The sequence below is a fragment of the Strigops habroptila genome, chromosome 2 (assembly GCF_004027225.2).
Source record: "Strigops habroptila isolate Jane chromosome 2, bStrHab1.2.pri, whole genome shotgun sequence".
Taxonomy (NCBI): domain Eukaryota; kingdom Metazoa; phylum Chordata; class Aves; order Psittaciformes; family Psittacidae; genus Strigops; species Strigops habroptila.
In genome coordinates this window covers 112545591-112566032 of record NC_044278.2, presented here as the reverse complement: position 1 = coordinate 112566032, position 20442 = coordinate 112545591, and the positions used below count along the sequence as shown (strand labels likewise).

Below are 20442 nucleotides of genomic sequence, written 5' to 3'. Positions count from 1 at the left end.
AGTACTTCATTTTTTTGGTGCAGGGAAAGAAGTAGCTCTTGGCTTTGTTTAAAAATATGTGGCTCGCACAGGAGGAATTCCTCATGTTTTATGTAGTCAGTTGCTGCTAGCTTTTTAGGACACTGGCATTCAGTCTCCTTTGTTGCTGCTATGTTTGCCACAGGTCTCTAAGCACATAATAACAAGGCAGTACCTGTTAGCAAAAAGATCAGAGAGGCCTCTTGCTATATAACTTGCTGCTAGAGCTCCTGCAAGAACCATTTTCTACTCCTGTTTCTGCTCAGAGGAGAATATTTCCTGAAAATATTGAAACAAATATTCCCAGTGCACACCATTTAGTGTTAAACTTTCCTATTTTAAGAATATTTTTCTCCTTCCACTTTGTACAGAGTGTGTGTCATCAGTAGCCTTACAATCCTGCAATATTAATCAAACCATCCCAACTGTGGACTTATTTTGTTTCTAGGATGGATACCAATCCTTAATTACCCCAGTCCTGTTTTAACTACCTCAGCACATCCTTATCTGTTTTGCTGCACTTCATTTCATATTACACATTTCCAGTTGGAGACTTGACAGGAGGCAGAAGCAATCAAACCATATTGTCTGGCATAACAGTGGGGAAACTGCCATGTCTCTCATGCAAAAGATTAATAATAGACTGTGTGCTGTCTTTGTAAAACAAAAACATGTCTTGCTTAAGCGGCTTAAAAGTTACATCCTGTGTGATGCTGTCAGTGTGGGGGCCCGATGTCAGACATCTAAAGGAGTTTTAATCTTTGAAGAAGCAGCTTTTTTTTCCCCCCTTGTAAATCATACTGTACGTTGCTGCTGCTGATCTCAGGGCAAGATGCTTACATTAAACTGTTGCTGCAGATAGGAAGCAACAAACTGTTGCTGGGCAGACGAGTGCGGAAAGCCACAAATACCTTAGTGGAGAGGGAACAGCCTGCTATTGCCAGGCGAGGGAGCTGTTTAGGTGCAAGCTTGGATTTTAGATCCAGACATTATCTCTGGAATCTAAGTAGCCTAATAGCATTACTGCTGCCTTAAAATACATGTGAAAGCCAGGCACTTAATTGCTAGGTCTGAAAACAGCTCGGAGAAACCTTCACAGGTGCTCTCTCCCTCTTTGCTGTGTTTGATCTGAGGAGGCGGGGATATGTCCGGAATTATTAACAGGAAAAAACCAGGAGGAGTAGCAAGATTTTAGACTGGGATTTAAAATCCTTATTGTCACAATTTCTGTGGAAGTCCAGGGGTGTGGAGTATGTGGGTGGTGGAAACCCCTTGGAACCTTGGGGGTTGGACTAAACGATGTTTAAAGGTCCCTTCCAACCCAAACCATTCTGTGATTCTGTGTGTGTGATTTAAGAGGAAGCAACAAAAGTTTATTTGTGAGTCTTCCTCACAGAGCTGTTAAGAAAGATTTCAGAAATGCATGAAGTCATTCTAGGGACTGATTTTCAATCCAGGAGTATAACTACTCCATATTGCCTTTTCTGTGATCCATCTTGTCCTAAATACCTGAATTTAAGGTAATGCAGCACAGAAACACGGGATTTTATTAATGTCATCAGAGTACAAAGAAATGGCTGAACATAAAAAAACCTGCAGGTGGTGGGGAGGAGGTAAATGCAAAGTCCTGATGGTATGCTTGCAGGGAATATATAATCTTCACTAGTATATTCAAAGCCTGTCTGCTTGGCATGGGTCCTAGCTGTGTAGCAGTTTGTTTAGTGATGATGGAAAGCTCACTCTACATTAATTCCTAATGGATTATTGCAAAATGTTCTGTAATGATGACGTGCTTCAGCTGTTAATTGATTATGAAATGCCTTAAGAGCTTTATGAAAAGCATAATATACAGTTATTATTGGATCATGCCGCTCATTAACTTTAAACAAAATAGATGTGCTGTAATTCCAACTGGCCCGTAAATCTCTTTTGTTTGGAAATAGATTCATGTCACCCCCCTTTTCTCTGGTAATATCAATGTCTGCTGCTTGTTCGAATGGAAATACATTCAGGGAGATTAAGGGCCTGAACCAATGTGACTGAAGTCAACTGGAGCTGTTCCTATTGACTACAGAAGGAGTGGGAGCAGTCCTTGTTTGATCTGTCCACATCCAAAGAAAAGACAAGACTGTGGAAGAGCACAGCAGCCACAAGACTCTCTGAGGAGAGGGGATGTGAGAATTCTTGTTTCTGAACTGGGAGCATTACTTTATCCTAGAAGTGTTTCAGGCTCCTGGCCATCTTTTGTTGTCAATATAATTTTGTTTTTAAACCATGAGGTATAGGAGATTTGGGCCATATTTGCAGTGGTAGAACTGTGCATATTCATTTAGCTGCTACTACAATACTTGTGCAAACTACTCTTACAGCATTTCACATCCTATTTTGTAAGGAACTCATAAGGTAAATCTTGGGAGTAGCTCAGCTTGACAGCATGGATTTTCCTCTGTTCCTGGTCTGTGCTTTTGAGAGCTGCAAATACAACTAAGAGAGTGCAATTCTGAAGGAATCAGAAGCCTATACTCTCAGTTAAGCACGGTCCTGATCCTGCCATATCCCAGACTGACTTCTCACTTTATATTATGACAAGCCTCTGCTAGGAAGCAAGCTCAACAGGAGGCTGAGTGCTTTAAATGTGGGTGAATGTAACCCCGGGGTAAGTTATTCATGCTGTGGATCTGGTGATACACCGACCCTGAAAAGGAACACTCTGTCACCCTGTGGCTCTGTGACCGGTGTCAGGGAGAAGGCCGAGAAGGACAGAAGATCCATATGTAAATTATAGATTTTCCCTAAAGAGAATGTATCTCATTACCTGTATCTCTGCTTTTAGCATCTAACCCCCTTTATGTTTTACTAGTGCACATAATTAAAAATAAAGGTGAATATATGCCTTAAATAATGAAACATCAGCCAGTGAAATAATTCACCTTCATGGCTGTTTGGTAATACAGTTCAAGAACCAGGAAATCCATAGGCTTTCTAATTTATTGTACAGGAAGGTTGTTATTACTGTTGACAAAGGAAAAGTTTCCCACACAAAATCTGTTAGACTTGCCAGCATCTCTCATGCATTCAAGTGCTGCCATATGAGACAGAGAAAAATCCCACCTGATGATAAACGGTATTAGGAAAGAGGCATCTCTGAGGCATCTCCATAGTTTTTAAAATGCTGCCTTTGATTTAGTGGGGTTTTCTCAATCTCTCATTCTTATCTCTGCAAATTTTTGGAAATGGACTACAATCTCCAGTGTTCTGCTAACATCCAAATGGGTTTAATTTGCTGGCTCAAAATAGGTCTTGCAAAGACTTACATAATTGGTTTTCTTATACACTCAGCGTTGGAAGGAGTTGCATGTGAAAAACAATTTTGGAAGAAATAAATCTTTTATTTCCTATTTAGATTTTCAGATTTTAAATATTTAAGTATTTTATATCTTCAGAAGACTATCAAACCCCATTGGAATATTAGTTTTAATTTCAGCAGACCAGATTCTGTATGAGCTTGCATCTGTGTAGTGTCAGTGATATCACCGAACTGGTTCGTGAGTTTTGGCCTCCGTGTTGGTCTCTGACCCAGGAAGCAGTTTTTCAGTCAGCAGATCTGGTATTATTTCATCTGGAATACTCAAGATTTAGTTACAGTTACCTTCTAACCTGATTTCAAGGAGTTTGCATTCTTAGGGTACTGCTCAGCCGTGGGAAGGGGACACTGGCCAGTGCATAAGGGCCACTCAGAGCAAGGAGTTACTGAGTAGGACTTCAACCTTGTTTGAGGTTGTGGGGCTTATACAGGACACTTCATACTGATCCTCTGTGTAAGGCCAAATTTCAGCTCTAGTTGCCAGGCTTGCAATGAGTATTTTATAACTGACACAGCTTTATCACTGCAATGAGTATTTCATAAGGCATTCAACACATGATAGTTGTATTTGTGTTTTCAAGTCATACTGCTTCAGAAATAATGCTGTTGCCACCACTTACCTGGGAATGAACACATACCTTGCAGAAGATTTTCTGTTTTGCAGAAATAGTGTAGACCCCTAATTTCTGCAGAGCTCTCTGTCTAGAGAAGTCAGCAGAATCCCACTTTACTCCAGACCCTAAATGCTGACAGGAACCACCAGGACTTTGGAATAATTGTAAGTGGAAATTGAATTCTGGGTATTCATATGTAAATTGAAAGAACTGATGTCCCATTGTGCTTTTGCATTCAAAAAAAAAATTGAGGAAAAAAAGAGAAGAAAACCCCCAAACATAATGAAGAATTTGCATATAAAAGGGCTTTTAACTCACATTCTTTGCTCATTGGCAATCTCTGGAAGCTCATTATTCTTTTCTGCTATTAAATTTTACCCAGAAAAACATTCACATTTCTGGACAAGTTGAAGTTCATAAAAATAATTTATTCTCATTCATTTATTTCCGTTGGATACAGACCTTTCTAGACAGGGCAATTATTCCTAGACACAAGTGGGAGAACAATGTAAGATTCTGTGGTGGTGTGGCATTTTTTTTTACATTACCCTAGCTAAAGGTTTATAGATGCTATTTCAGTAGAAAGTCTTCTTATAACAGCAAAGGAAATGAGGATGTCTTCGGTTTCTAATCCTGAGTGTGCAGCTTTTTGACTGGATAAGCAGGAGCAAATGGCTTATTCTTTTGAGGACTAATATTAGTCTTATTTTGTCTGGTGTAAATCTGGAGTAACTCCACAGATGTCAGTGGAGTTTCAATGCTAATCCGATGTTGTTTCCTCATCTGTAAAAGAAGTTAATGAGCTGCTTCTCTCTCAGGGGATCTGGCAAGAATATTTAGTTAATGTTGACTTCACTCCATAGAATGCTAATGCGTTGTTATTGTTAGTCCAAAATTTGTTCTGTACAGGTGAAAGAAACAGTTAACACACAAGGTACTCATGCTTAACACACTCTGCCAAAGACTCATCATAATATATTGGCTTTCATTATAACATCTCAAACAATTTTCCCATTACTACTTTCATTAGGTAAGGAAACCTGGTCTGTTCTATTAGGAAAGCAACCAGATGCATGTAAATAAATTAACACCGAAAGATTACTAAGTGTAAAATGCGCCTATGTCCTCCACTATGCTGCCTGTTTGTGGACAGGTCAAAAGGGAGCATTGCAAGTGTAAAATGAGCGGCTTTGATTCTGCCAAGTAATTTGTTGTTACATATGCCCTGAAAGAAAATCAAATACGCACAGACAAAATGGTGGACAGATAAATAACTATTGGCAGAAGTGATCTGCAGCTTTCAAACAATCCTTTTAACATTTTTCTGTCTCATTATTTCTGTATATAAATGAGAAACGTCTCTGTAAGAAGCAGCAAGGGTAGCAGGCAGGAAAGCCTTGGTACATGTCTGTCCAATGCAAACACGAATGTAACTGTTTAATCCTTAGTAAATCAGAACTAGCAATTTATGAAGTGATCATGGCGTGGGACACTATCACAAAGCAAGTAGAGGCTGGTAAAACTGCAATAACAGTAATTTCCGCTCCTGAGGCTTATGGTGATAGTTCTAAATGCATTTTTCCAAAATGGGTTCATTATTCCCATTTTGCAGCTGTGAAAGTGATCCCACTAGGAAAAGTGCCTTGTCTAAACACATCAGCAGGTGACAAGGTAGAAGGAAGTCATGCAGCTGAGCGAAGGGAAGAAGGTGGGAGTGAGGCTGCCATTTCCAGTTGCTCCCAACCCTGCTCTTGCAATTGGAAAGAGAACCTTGGTCTACCACCTCCCGTCAGCCATCCACTGACATTAGATGAAAGGTAGAAAACAGAAGGATACCAAGTAAAATAGCTTCAGCTTGTTAGAGAACCCTTCCTTGTGAATGACTGTCTCGTGTTTGGATCTCCTTTCTTTTTCCCAAATACCACTTTTGTCAACTGTGTGTCAACACTGACATTTTGCATTGCACCTCTAACTGACAATTTACCAGTTTGCTTTGTTATCCCCTCTGCTAGTGCTGCAGCGATGAGGAGGCCAAATGAAATCCTTCTTCTGTGTTGTTCTCCTTGCTCTAGTCTTTCCAGGAGGTCAGCTATGTTCTGTTGAATTACATCTGTAGTACACAGCTTTCCAGCGTGGACCAGCTCAGGTTTGTGTAGCTTGCAAGGTCTAGTACATTCAGATAGTAGTGGTTAAAGCTTCCTTCTGTCCTAGCCAGCATGACTGTGTTCCAGAGAAAAGCATGTTAAACCAGTTCTGTATTAACCAAGAATGTTTTTACACTGAACTCTTGAGCTGGCAGTGTTGCTAGAGTAGCTTGGGCACCAGCTGCCAAGTATTTACATGGGATTTCAAGCTGGCTTGTTCAATTCATGCTATGATAGCTACATTGCTACTGACTCCTCAGTCATTATGCTACTTACCTTGGTTTTATTAACATGATATAAGAATATACTAGGCTTATCTTTGTTGCCAAAACATTTGCAAGAAAAAACAAAGATATTACAACAGTCATTGGAAATTACACACTAGGGAGACATTTTAGTTCCAAAATAAGGCTTTTGTATATTCACATGCTAAAAGGAAAAGAAGCAACAATATTTCCTGGAAAGTTTTGATTTAGGAAGGAAATTAATAAAGTGGCTTTTTGGGTAGCCTCTGTAAATCAGCAGTAGCACTGATTTGGCCAACTTGTCCTGAAACTGAGCTCATTAAATCTAATTGGACACACTGTACAGCAAAGAATCATATGATAAACCTATAAATTTTATGTCCAATTAGAAAGATACACTGATTCCAGTGGTGGATGTCTGCCAAGATACATTTAACTAAAGTGTACATGTGGGTTAGATTAATACATTTTGAGATAGAATCAGCCCTGACAACAAGGAAGTCATCTATTATAGGCAATAACTCAAGATCACAGCAAAATTCCTTGTTAAAAGAAATCATAAACTCTGGAAAATACCAGTGTTTATTAACACTTACTAGCTCTGATTTAAATACATGGCTTTGTAGAAGAGATGAGGATTTTCTTAAGATCTTGTAACTTGACCGTAGTGAATCAAAACGAATGAGCACGTGCCTTACAGGTAGAAAATAGGGCTCATAGTCAAAAGCAGAGGGAAGATGCACACTTAAATGCTGCAAGGATGAGATCCAGAGTGCCTGTTCATGCACTTGCAGGCATCACAGAGCCTGGGCTCAGCAGGGTGAATCAAAGAACTGAAACTATGTGTGTAAGGTCTGTGTTCTCAAAGAAAAGAATCAGACACTTCCCAGGGTAGCCGAGAGTGCCACACAAGGGCTTGGTGGCTGGCCAGTATGAGATCCTGAGGATAACAAGTGTCTGAGCACTTCTCTTTTCCTGGACTTTGGAGCTTCTGTCCACTCAGGATACACAGCACAGAGCCTTATCCCCACTGTAGTGGCCTAACCGAGCATGGCTCATTCTTTCTGGAGGAGTGTAATGGCTGAAGGACAAGCCTAACTTGGTGTCTCGACTCCCCCATTAGCTTTGGATGTTCATCTCATGATTACCTAATGTAAAATGTGTTAGTGATACTAGTGATAGTTCAGAGCACAGCAGAGAAGAATTCAATCTCTGCCTGACTTCCAGGTCGCCCCACCTTTCCTCTGGAGCCTGGCACTGCCATGTCTGCTTTCCTTCCAGTCTCATTCCTGGATGCATAGCAGCCCAGATAGCACAGGATGTGCCTCAAAGAGACTTTCCTAGTCTTACGCGGGGCATTTGCAGGCTAAGGATCAACCCCAAGCCTCCACTGCCCTGGGTAACTGCTTTGACCACTAAGCAACAGCACCGAAGAAGCAACAGTAGTATCACTTTTAAATAGGGTAACTTGGCTATCATGCTTTACACTGGAAAAATACAGTCCTTGTGTGATATATATATATAAGTTTATAGCTCAGTCATTTCTGGTTGCATCAGCTTGCACGTCTGTTTGCACAGAGAAGGCACCTACTCTCACAGAAAACAGCAATAAACAGAAGTCTCATTTGGAGCACTGGGAGAGCTTCCAAGTCAAATAGGAGCATGCCGTTTCCAAGAGCAGATTTTCTGAGGAACACAGGATTTTGAAGAATAAGTTCTTAAGTCCTTCCCAACTTGTTATCTCTAGGCAATGAAGCAATGTCCCTAGAACTCCTCCTGGCTGCAAGGCATGGAATGTGCTAACAGCCCAGAATGTGTTTGCACACTTAGAGAGTTGGCTAAAAAGAAATGGTTTCTTGAGACCTTGGCACAGGGTAATGCTTGCGTGGAGAATTAGCTCTCTCAAACAGAATGGTTGGTTGTTGAGATGGCAATGGAGTGACCATTGCAAGGGGTCCTTGCAACAACATCTTAACTGGATCATGTGATCCAGCTTCTTAAACCACTATTTTGCTCAATTCTTAGATAATCTAATTGGCCAGTGGTGCTATGTGACCACTGGTATATGATCCATTCCTAAAGGCAATCTTAAACTCCATACAAAACATCTCCTATAGGCAATCTTAAACTCCATACAAAACATCTCCTAACTGTCGTATTACAAAGGTCCTACGTGACTTGTTTTGCATGTGTAAGAACAGTTTCGACGGCCTGTGTACGAATGTCTATGTAAAGTTTGGTCAGTTCTGCAGCAGGAACCATGTAAGGGAGCCTCTTAACCACGTTCTCCACTCAGAATGTTAATCAACACACATAGGCATATAAACTGATTTAGGGACAGCAGGAGCTGTCTGGGGAAATCTCTAGAACTGGCCAAAATACCTACCTGGAGACCTTCTGTGGAAGCCAGATTTTAACTGTGAAGGTGGCTGGAAGTCCAGTCAATCACCTTGTCTCAAGTCAGTCCATTGTTTCAAATCTGTCTAAATCACTGAGGTAGATGACTAGCTGGGGAGCTCCCGGGGAGCTCATGACTGAAGGGTTCTGGGCATGCATACAGGAACAGCCCTGATACCCAGCTACAGCACAGTAGCAACTGAAGGACAAACCTGCGTTTCATACTTGAAACTTCAGCTCCGTAACTCTTGCCACATTTCATCAGCCCAGTGCCCAAGCGGTATGGTCAGAAACTCTTCAATATGCTGCTCAAATGCCTTCCTTCTCTGGATCAGGATTTCTCAGAACAAAACCTCATATTAAATCTTTAGTAAAGAAACCGAGTATTAGAGATTAAAATACCATATCTAGTATGAAAGCTAGCAAACAAAAAAGAAACATATGTTTTCAAGTAAACCTAGAGACCTGTACAATCCCATCACTACAATATCTGAATGAGTCATTCCCTTTATACACGATTAGTATTAACCTCAGTTTATATTTGGGTAACTGCTGCTCAGGTTTTTTGAGTGTCTTCCACTAGCTCAGGCATTCTGCTCTTACTATTTTTTCTACTACTGTTGCTTTTATAGATAAGAAAAGAAATTAAAAAGAAAATCAAACACATAAACCTTGTCTAATTCTGTCTCCTTTATTCTTAACCCACTTTTCATTGACATGGAATAAAATGTAACATTTAGCATAGGACTGAGCAATAGACCTGAGCACTCTGGTGAGCACTGACTGGCCTTGCGTGCATAGAATTCAACCTTGGGCAGTCTTTTTCATCCCAACAATACCACTGTCTGGCAGTGATTCGTGCCTAGCTGTTCTTTGCCACCTGCAGTGGAATGAGATGCCCAACCAGCCATCCCAGCCTGCGTGAGAGGAAGCTAAGAGATAATGTGCAGTAGAGCTCTTTTTTGTCCCCAGTATGTGTTTACTCTGCATCACAGCAAAACCATTTGTCAAATATTAATTGAATTCTCCAACATTTGGCATATTTGCATAACTATTATGAAATGGAGCATTATCTCCCTTGGTATTATACCCATTTCCCTTAGCTGGTGTCTCTTTGATCCATTAATCATGTTTCCTGTATCCTCCCACAGAAGCTTAATTGCTCACATCCTGTAGAACCCACTCACAAAGAAAGAAATTAGCTCTATGTAAATCTGAGTTTATTACCTTGCCTCTATATAAATGTGAAACAATGAAATTATCCTCAACAAAGGACAGTGATAAAATTCCAGATGAGCGTTGATCACCCAAGGAAGCAGATGGGAGGCAAATTTATCAAGCCAGTGGGAAAATAATGTTTTTGCATTACCAAGGACATTACTGGGGCAAATGATGTCCATGTCTTCCTTCACTATGGCTGCTGTCCCCTTTACTGACTTCAGTATTACTTTAATACCTGAAGCAAAGGGTCAGATTCAACCCCCAGGTATAAGTCTTCCTAGGAAGATGGGATCATCTGCCTCTTCCTCTGAAGTCATGCCACTGTGTGAAATGTAATTCACTATTCATTTGGCCACAGAGAGAATGAGCAGATGACTGTCAGGCTGTTCAGACAGAAAAATGGCAAACAGGAGCTCTGGTCTCCAAGTGCCTCTTGTCTCCAATCACAAAAGAAAGGAGTAGCGTGTTTTGGGCATTCTCCTGTGCAGTTGATGTGTTGGATGTACTTGGAGTACACTGGATGTTGACATGTATTAAAAAAAATGTAATTCCTGAACCTTGGTTCAGGTTTAGATTCTGAGCCATTCAGTCCTGTCAACAATAGAACAACTTGAGCACGGAAAGGCCAGCAAATCTAAAGGCTCAGGGATCCTTAGGATTGAAAAATGCTAACTTCCTCTAGACTTTAGTAGCTTAGCAAGGTTTTTCAGGATCAGGAACTGGGACTTAGTTCTATTTGTCAGATCAGTTGCAATGAGACTAAGCCAAGATCTCACACACAAAATCTATGGTCTTGCAAAAACCTGAAGCTCAGGCTCCCGTTTACCGAACTAGCACCAAGTTGTTGACCAGCTTCCCTTCCATTTTCTTCTCTCAGGCTTGACTCCAGTTTACCTCTTCCCTAATCACTAAAGACCCTTTGGTTTTTTCACCGCACCTTAGTTTCTATAATATTTAGCAAAATTCTGATAGAAAATATCTCCAGGTCTGTAGAGAGACTGGTTTCTGTTAAAAAGAGTAAAATGGGAGCAGTAAGAACCAGTATATCACTGCTCCATGTTCACTGCTTTCTTCTAAACACAGTTGTTCACTTTGGAGCTTTTCCAAGTTCCTCCCTTTGGTGCAAATTCATTCTCCTTCCTTGTAAATTTTTCTTTACCATCCGTTCCTTTTGTAAGGCTCTCTTGGAAACATATTTCCTCCATAAAGCTTTTTAATGACTCCATCTATCTAATCAGTTTCTTTCTACTAAAGAAAACATCAAAGTTAATTTGTGGTAGAAGTGTAATCAGGTATATCACAGGTCTGTCTGATCATACAGTCTGTTTGATTTAGACTGTGGAGGTCTTGATCAAACCAGGATCCACTCTTTTTACACTGGGAACATTTTGCTGGCATTTCATAAACAATATTCAGATACTATAACAGATATCCAAGGATAATGACACGTGCTTTCCCGAGAGACCTGCATCTGTATCTTACCCTCCATGTCCCCCACTGTAGAAGTCATCAGAGACAGCAGAAGCAGTAAGGGAGGACCTAGCACACATTTTTAGTTTCTTTATTTCAAGGCCAGGTTCAATGGGGCTTTGAGCACCCTAATCTTGTGGAAGGCTGGAATGAGACAATCTTTAAGGTCCCTTCCAACCCTAACCATTCTATGATTCTATGTATAAATAACTATTAAGACATCAAAAGGGATTCTGAGATTCTATGATTGAATCGGTCATTCGATTGGCAGGACCTGACCATTTACTACTTCTTTATGATTTCATCCAGAACCTTTAACCTCTTCTGTGGCAATTTTGTAGACTTAAAGCCCTAAGCTATTCTTCAGGATGTTCTTACATTAATTTTATTGCTTATAGCACAGCATTTGGATGTACATCTGAGGGAAATTGAAGCTTGTGAAAACCCCAGCACCTCCCGTATACAATGTAATAAACATAAGCGATCAAAAGGAGGCAAACAATACAAAACAAGTCAATTTAGATTGGTGAAAAAGTAACCGTTTTAAAATCGAGGAAAACAGTTGTTTTCTCCCAGTTTCATTTGTACCACATGCTGAAAACACGATGCTTACTGCTAATGTAGGACTAAACTAAAAAGGCATTTTTAATCACATAAGGAGGTCTTTTTCTACACGGTGAAATATTAAGCCATTTGAGAGATCTTGCTGGAGTAGAATCTGTTATTTAAAGGAAATACCAGAAAACCCACCAGAAAAGTCTATTTTCTGCTTGAAACTACCTGCAATAAAGCAAGTAATGTTCAGTATCGTTTCTGAAATTGAATAAAAGTAGGTATTACAAGAAGAAACGAAGCAAGGTTAGCCAAAGGAGATATGGCACAGTAGCTCAGAAAAGCTGGCAAAAGTCAGCTGTAAATTCACTGGGCTGAGCATAATTGGCCTATCTGTGCACATAGTTACTGTGCATATTACAACAATTGGAGAAAATTCTATGTATGGCTCCAAAGCTGAACAAGAATTCTACTAAATGAATGTACACACCCGAAGTTTGTGTTGTAGAATCGTGCATACACTGGGTAATTAGGCAGAGTGGTTCTGAGGACATGCAGCACTATAGCTATACAGGGCTCCTTTTGTTTGTAAAAACCCAAACCCAGGTCAGTTCTGTTGCTTTAAGCTTTGGGAGTTCATTTGTTTGAGAGTTTGAGAGCCCATTTTAAAATGACCTTATGCAGCACCATGGTTCATGAATGCATAAGAAGCTGTTAAGCACTTGGTGCTGCTCAATCTCAAGGCTGGTTGTTTTCCGGAGATCCAAGCCATTAAGCTGGGTTAAGAACACTGAGTGGAGTCCCAGGGGCATTCCTGACAGAGAATGGGCATTGCTTGAGGTTGCTCTTGGCTCCCTAATAACAATTTCTGGACCAATGTAATAAGAAAGCATGCAATTTTTTTTTTCTGTAAGACACCACCATTTATATCTTAAACCAGATCTGAATTTACAGCTATTTCTTTGTCTTTACATGACAGTGATTTTGTATTTAATTTAATTACATGTAATTATCCTTTTACTAGCTCCTTACCTTTCATGCCTTGTATTTTATTTCATTTTTCTTGTTTAACTGTAACATCTTTTTTTCTGAATAGAATCTGTACATTGAGAATTTATCCAAGCACAGCTGTGGATACAGTCGCTTTGGTCCTGGAAGGCATAGATTTCCATTACATGACACAGAGTATAATAATATACCCTTCCACATCTGTCAAGAAAATTTATCTCCAAATCAGTCTCAGGCAGAGAGTATTACAGGCTGTGCTCGCACAGGCTGACCATAGTAGATTAGTCAGTCTCAAAAATAAAGATTAGCCCTTTTTCCTTGTTAGGAAACTCCATCTATGTTTGCAAAGCTCACGCATAAAAAAATGCAAACTATTTAACAAAATATTAATTAATGCAAACTATTTAACAAAAGCACTTTGCAGGTTTGAGACTCTATGAACTGGAGGATTACAAACCTTTGTAAAACCACATCCTCTTAGTTCCCAGTGGTCATAATAATTAGACATCCGGTATCAGGTGCTGAAAGAGATAAAACAGCATGGGAGAAGTAATCACAGATCAAACCAAAATGAACCATAGGGAAAAATTTAAGCCCATGTGGTAATGTGGTATGTGACGTGGAGGAATATACAGAATGCAGAGAAAGACCAGTTCAAACTGAGAGAAGTTCTCATTTCGTTACGTCAGTAATCAGCAAGAAGGAGACAAGAAACTGAAAACTGCTTTAGTGTCTGATGAGATGTTAGAGGACTTGGGGCGGGGGCTTTAGCATCTGAACATGACACTTTCTTTAAAGCTCTCCCTTCAGAGGTTTTCAAGGAGAATACTTAATTCACACAGGGTGCCAAGTCCTGCACCAGGCTGAGCTGTCAGGTGGTTGTACTGTTCCATTACTGGATCTCAGGAAACCTATAAAACCAGTGCCTCCCTGCTGAAGATGCAGAAAAGCCTGCAAGGTCGTCCTTCCCTTGTGAGAGTGAGACATGAATGAATTTCTAATGAAGAAAGAAGTGGCAGGAAGAGGTATAGGTTGCATATGCTGGTCTACTCGACCTGCCTGTGAGACAGGGAATCTTTTCTCTCAGGGCACACAAAGGCGACTCCAGTCTTGCTAATCTTACACTCAGACTAAACATTCCCACAGAGCACACCGAGGCAGTGTGCCTGTTCCTGCTAGTGGTTCATCAGCTGATAGAATAAACATCCTGTGTGATGGGCAAGTACAGACAGTCCCACTCTGAAAAGCCATTACCTGGGACAGCAGAAGGCTGGTACTGTGATTTTTGCTCCTGACAGCACACTGCAGGCCACCTCAGCAGCAGACTTCACAGTCATACAAGCCCTCTGCAACTTCAAACACATGAAATGGAAATGTTTTCTTTTAAATCTGGGTTTTCACGCAGATTCACACTGCAAGCCATTTTTTATGTATGGGAAGTGTTCTGCTCCTGAAAAGAAATTCAGATTTCCCCACAGCTCTCTTGGGAATTTGTAGATAAGTCCTCCATGTATCATTCTTGTCCCCCAGGAGAAATGTTACCGGGAACTGAAGCGCAGGGGAGCCATTATCTCGAGTTTTATATATGCCTGCCTAGATGCACCGATACTGCAGCATCGCTATTCACCTTTTATAAAAGGAATACCATCTTCTTCACAAGGGGAAAGAATTAATTCAGGCCTGTGACACTGTAATTCAAACAGGTGTCATAAAGAGTAGAAAACATTCCAGTATTAAAATGACTGCTAAATCCTCTTTTTTTTTTTCAGTATATGTAAATTAAGTGGTAGCAGAAGTAATTCTGCAATACATTGACTAGTAAACACCCTTAAAATTCTTACTCTGCACATGTAGGTTTCGTAACATCCCTTTTTTCAATAGTATAATTGAGGAGCATATATTTGACCTCTTTCACATTTTATAAGTAGAGGATTCTCAAAATCTATAATCTCAATTACTCTCTTAATAGACTGTCTTCAGGTTTGTTTTTACTTGTTGACCTGCAGGATAAAGCTATTTAGAAGAGACGTTATTGTGGAGAGCACTGCCATAATGAAAATGCTGAAGGACAAAAAAATCCAATAAAGGGACTGGAAAACCCATTTGGAAGTGCAGTGCTCAAGTTTAATTTATGCAGCATGCATACTGTGAAACATCTGGGTGTCTTTAATGTACAATCTGGTATTAACTTGGTACCAGCAAGTTGCAAGCACTTGACAGACAGGATAAGTCTGTGAATAAGGCAGCAGTTTAGCATGAAAATGCGGAACGCGGGGAAGAAAGCCCATTCAGCTGCTATGTTACCTCTTCTTCCTGCGCTCATGTCTTTCATTTTGCAGTTCTGTGTTTTTTCAGTGTATTTCATTATCATTTGATGCATCCGCATACGCCACACCACCGAGTTTTACCAAGTGATCTCAGCCCTCCTGGTTTCCATCCCTTGGGGCACAATATAGTGGGTTTCTACAGCAGTTAGCTCCTAGTACAAGATTCTTTTTTCCCTTTTCTAGAAGAAACTGCCATAGAAAGTAGCTATGCTTCACACTCACGTTTCTGCTTGAGACAACCGCTCATCTCCTTTGTGCCTGACCCATTCCAAGTCACAAGTGTTTCTTCCATTTTGCAGCAGCAAATGGGAACATACTCAATGCAAAGAAACCATCTAGCACAGCCTCTGTTGCTTCATCCAGAAGGGCAGAATTGTTTCTCCCCACATGAACACAGCAAGTTTTTGCTCAGCGTTATGTTCCTCATAAATCAAGGATACCATGACCCCACTTTCAAACCCCAGCTGGTGCAGGTCTGGCACACATGATAAATGGTCCTATTTAGAAAGAAAACTAAAACATGAGGATAAAGCAGAGAAGCAGACATTAGTTTAAAAAAGAGGTTTATAAAAGAAACGTCAGCACTGGTTACAAGGTTAAGGCAGAAGCACAGATACGCTCATTTATCTAAATTTACTCCTTCCACTCATAGAGCACATAGACATGTTGAATAAGGAACTTGCACAGAGGTAGAACCAGTGAGGTAATGCAGTGGTGAGCTTTATTCTGCTCCCTCACTATGTCCAGTTTAGCTCAGAGCCTTGCCATAGAATCTTCGGCACTTAGAAACCCTGCCCAAGGGCTGTGGATGCACTAGTGAGAAACTCATAGAGATAAGCCCCTTTAAGCACATGTGTAAATTGCCCTATCAAGCGTGCAAAACATTAACTCCATTTAAACCAGCACTTAGCGGCTGAGCAAGAGGAGAATCCTGACAGGAAGGCGACTGCGTCCAAACGCCATAGCGCCCACAAGCGCCCCTTTTATACCCGCCGCGTTCCGCCCGTGGGGGCTTCTCCCAGTTCCCATTGGTCTCCTGTGTCAGCTTTCCCAGTTCCCATTGGTCACCAGAGGGCAGGGGCGGGGCTCGGCCACCTTGGGAAGGACGGCGTGGCGCGCACGCGCGCTGCTCTCAGCTTGGTGGACGGGTGGCTCTCAGCGTGTGGGGCGGGGAGCACTGCGCATGCGCAGAGGCCGGTCCCGCCGCGGCGCTCGGTTTCCCGCCGCGCCCGCAGCCATTGGCTGCCGCAGGTGACGCGGCGGCGGTGGGGGGCGGCCGTTGGTGGCGGCCGTGAGGAGCGCGGGTAGGTGCGGGCGGGTCCGCGGCGCGGTCGCTCCCTTCCCTTCCCTTCCCCTGCCCTGCTACCGGGGCTGGGTGAGGCCGTACCTGCCCTTCTCTTCTCTCCGCGTAGTCCCTCCTCAGCTCGGTCTGGTCCGGCGGCCGCGGCTCCTGGTGCTCGGGCCTCCTGCTGGCCGTGGGGGCTCCGTCCCGGTCACTAGCCTTGAGGCGTCCGCCTCAGGGCTGAGCCCCGGCGGGGGCTGCCTCTCCCGGCTCTGGGGAGCCGGCCTGGGCAGGGATGTGAGAGGTGTTAAGGGTGCTCGCAGGAACTTCTCTAGTTCCCGGGAAAGGCTGGCTTGGGGGTACCTGTTGTGCCGTTACGGATCGCTTTGTACTGCAGCTGTATCTGTGCAAGTGTTGGCTGCTTTACTGTGGCGTTTGTGTTACCTGCTTTTGCTTTTGTCCTATGTTAAATCTAGGCTTTGTATAGTTCATCCTCTAAATTGTCCCTTTCTTAATGGGAAGGGGGAGGGAGGTAGTCACTTGCTCCTTGTGTATTGACAAACTTTTGTTTTCTACCTAATTAGCTAAATAAGGGAAAGCCAGTAGGAAACATGATCTTCTGTCCCTGTTTATCCTGTAATGAACTTGGGATTCGCTGGCTTTATAATCCTCTACTAAAAGTATCTTCTGGATAATCAGAAGATGCTCCAAGGGCTGGAGCACTCTTATGGAGACAGACTGAGAGAGCTGGGCTTGTTCAGCCTGGAGAAGAGAAGGCTCCTTAAGGGGAGACGTTAGAGCAGCTCCAGTGCCTGAAGGGGCCACAAGAAATCTGGAGAGGGGCTTTGGACAAGGGCCTGTAGGGACAGGACAAGGGAGAATGACTTTAACCTGCCAGAGGGGAGATTGAGCTGAGCTCTTAGGCAGAAGCTCTTCCCTGCGAGGGTGCTGAGGCGCTGGCACAGGGTGCCCAGAGAAGCTGTGGCTGCCCCATCCCTGGCAGTGTTCAAGGCCAGGTTGGACACAGGGGCTTGGAGCAGCCTGGTCTAGAGGAAGGTGTCCCTGCCCGTGGCAGGGGGTTGGAACTGGGTAAGCTTTAAGGTCCCTTCAACCCAAACCATTCTGTGATAATTATTTTGTTTTTACAACTGACCTCATTTCTTTAGAATGATGTTGTTTTGATGTTTGTGGGATTTGTTTGTTTGTTTAAATTTATGATACTGAAGAGAAATCTTTCCAGGTGTAACATGTTGGTTAAATTGTTGGTGCTACGTGGATTGTTCATTTTTGTTCATAAGCTTTTGATTTTCAGAGCTGAACAGTGGCTTTTGAAAGTTTTGCTGCTTGGTTTTGGGACAGTATTTTCAGGGATATGCATATTTAAACATGAAATAGATTCTTGAGGGAAGGGAGGCAATTTGGCCTAGGCTGCTTATCAGGCTGAAAAAGCCTTTTTTCTTCCTCCTTGAACCAGTAGATCCTGGTTCCACAGCAAAATTTGCAGGGAAACAATGTTTGAAACAGCTGCTTAAAAAAACTTCAGTTATGGTTTTTAGTGTTCTAGTGAAATGCTTGGCATGCAGACTATTGGTGGAGTTCCACAGTCTTCAAGGCAGAAAACCTTGGACTGCAGTCAAAAATGTCAACAAACACAGTATCTTATAAGTGCTATGAGAACATTTCAGCACAAACCCCCTCCGTGCCCAGCCTGCTTTCCTGGGCGGCAGCTTTTTGTTGGGGTTTTTTCTTGTTTTGTTTAATCTTCCCAGGTGTGGAATGGTGTTCACTGTTCACTTTGCAGTTCTACCTGTCAGGTCCACAGTGTAGACTGAGAATGTAAAGCTGTTGCAGTTTGCTATAACGCATAATAATCAAAGGCAGTACATTTGTGCCTGTGACAAAGACAGTGCCAGTGTTGTTGAGTACACTTGAAGCAGACTTGAACAGTTGTAGCTCACGCTCTTAGACACTGTGATGGATTTGTAAGATGATTGCAATATTGGGGTTTTTTTTACATGGTTTACCTATATAATTTATGCAATTCATACAATAATATAATAACAATAAATAATACAATAATATAAGAACAATATAATTAATACAGTTTCTGATTTTCATGTTGTTCTCTCAGAAGTTGATTATTCAGCCTTTCCAAAGATGAAGAGGAAAGTTGTAAAAGCTGGGCAATTGAGACTTAGTCCTAATGAAGAAACCATGCTGCTGAAAGAAGAATATGAAAGGAGAAGAAAGCTGAGGCTGCAGCAGGTGTGTCTGTGTTTTTGCATGTTGTTTCATTTAATGATTTAACTAATAATTTAGGAAAATGAATTGAAAATTTTATTTCATGTAAACTACATCTGAGGGCTGTAATATTCAAGAATCGTGGAATCATTTAGGTTGGAAAAGACCTTTATGATCATCCAGTCCAACCGTTAACCCAGCACTACCAAGTCCACCACTAAATCATGTTCCTAAGTGCCTCATCTACATGTCTTTTAAATACCTCCAGGGATGGTAACACCACTGCTTCCCTGGGCAGCCTGTTCCAATGCTTGACAACCCTTTCAGTGAAGAAACTTTTCCTGATCTCCAGTCTAAACCACCTGGCACTGTCTGAGGCCATTTCCTTTTGTGCTATCACTTGTCACTTGGGAGAAGAACCTGATCCCTACTTCACTACAACCTCCTTTCAGGTAGCTGTAGAGAGCGATAAGGTCCCCTCCAACCTCCTTTTCTCCAGACTGAACAACCCACGTTTCCTCAGCTGCTCCTCATCACACTTATGCTCCAGACCCTTCACCAGCTCTGTTGCCCTTCTCTGGACCCACTCCAGCACTTCAATATTTCTCTTGTAGTGAGGGACCCTGAAGTGAACACAGGATTCAAGGTGCAGCCTCACCAGTGCCAAGTACATGGGGACAATCACTGCCCTAGTCCTGCTGCCCACACTATATCTGATACAAGCCAGGATGCCCTTGGCCTTCTTGGCTGCCTGGGCACACACCTGGCCAACATCCCCAGGAACTTTTCCTCTGGGACAGCTTTCCAGGCACTCTTCCACAAGCCCCACCCCCAATATTGTATATTAGGTTTCTATTTAGTTTGTGAATTATTTTCATTTTTATCATGTTTATTTACTATTAAGTTCATATTTTGCTCGTGGAACATCTGTTTGTTAGATTTGCTGGAACAGATGTTCCAGAATTTCTTCTTCCTTGCCAACTTCTGGGTATCCACCATTTTTATTTGGCTGTGAACATGCAATTGTCTCTCTTCTGCCGGTGTGTCACTTGTGTAAGGGTTCATACCTCCTACAGTGTTCCAGGAGTTTTCACAGTGATCACATAGAAGCAGTAAGACAACAACTGCTAATACAGAACTTCAGAGCTTTCCTCTAGATGAACTGAATTGCTTCAATGTCATAGCTCAAAATGCTTTAGGTGCAGCTACTTTTAGGATGACTGAGCAGAGTACCTTTATGTTCTGAAGAACATGCCTGTTCTTCATCTCATTTTTCTTCCATTCCTATTCTGCTGTCCTGCTGTTATGCCCCAGGGCTATTTCTCCATTTGTCTTACTCTTTTCTTAGCCTTCCTCTGCTTTGTCCCACACAAGCTGTTCAGATTTCATGTTCTCAAAAGATACATCTTAAAGGTGTTCACTATGTACTAATCTTTCACTCCTCTTGAGCTTTTTTATATGTTGCATTGTGATAGAAGTCTTACTAAATTATTTTGTTGTATTTTTGAGGAGAAGGATATTTCAAGCAGTTTTTGCATTATATTTATCAGTTGTATGTT

At 41.8% G+C, this 20442-nt stretch overlaps 1 protein-coding gene across 3 annotated transcripts in view; it reads left to right on the top strand.

Annotated features, from left to right (window-relative positions):
* The first annotated feature begins 16547 nt into the window (after positions 1-16547).
* CEP295 (centrosomal protein 295) overlaps positions 16548-20442 on the top strand; it is a 41593-nt gene continuing 37698 nt past the window's right edge. For 2 of the 3 annotated variants that reach the window (XM_030472167.1, XM_030472158.1), the window contains exons 1-2: positions 16548-16664; positions 18774-18907. In XM_030472167.1, the coding sequence (XP_030328027.1) occupies positions 18800-18907 (108 nt within the window). In that variant the 5' untranslated portion in view covers positions 16548-16664; positions 18774-18799. The remainder of the gene's footprint in view (positions 16665-18773; positions 18908-20442) is intronic. The other variant, XM_030472164.1, reaches the window with a different exon arrangement.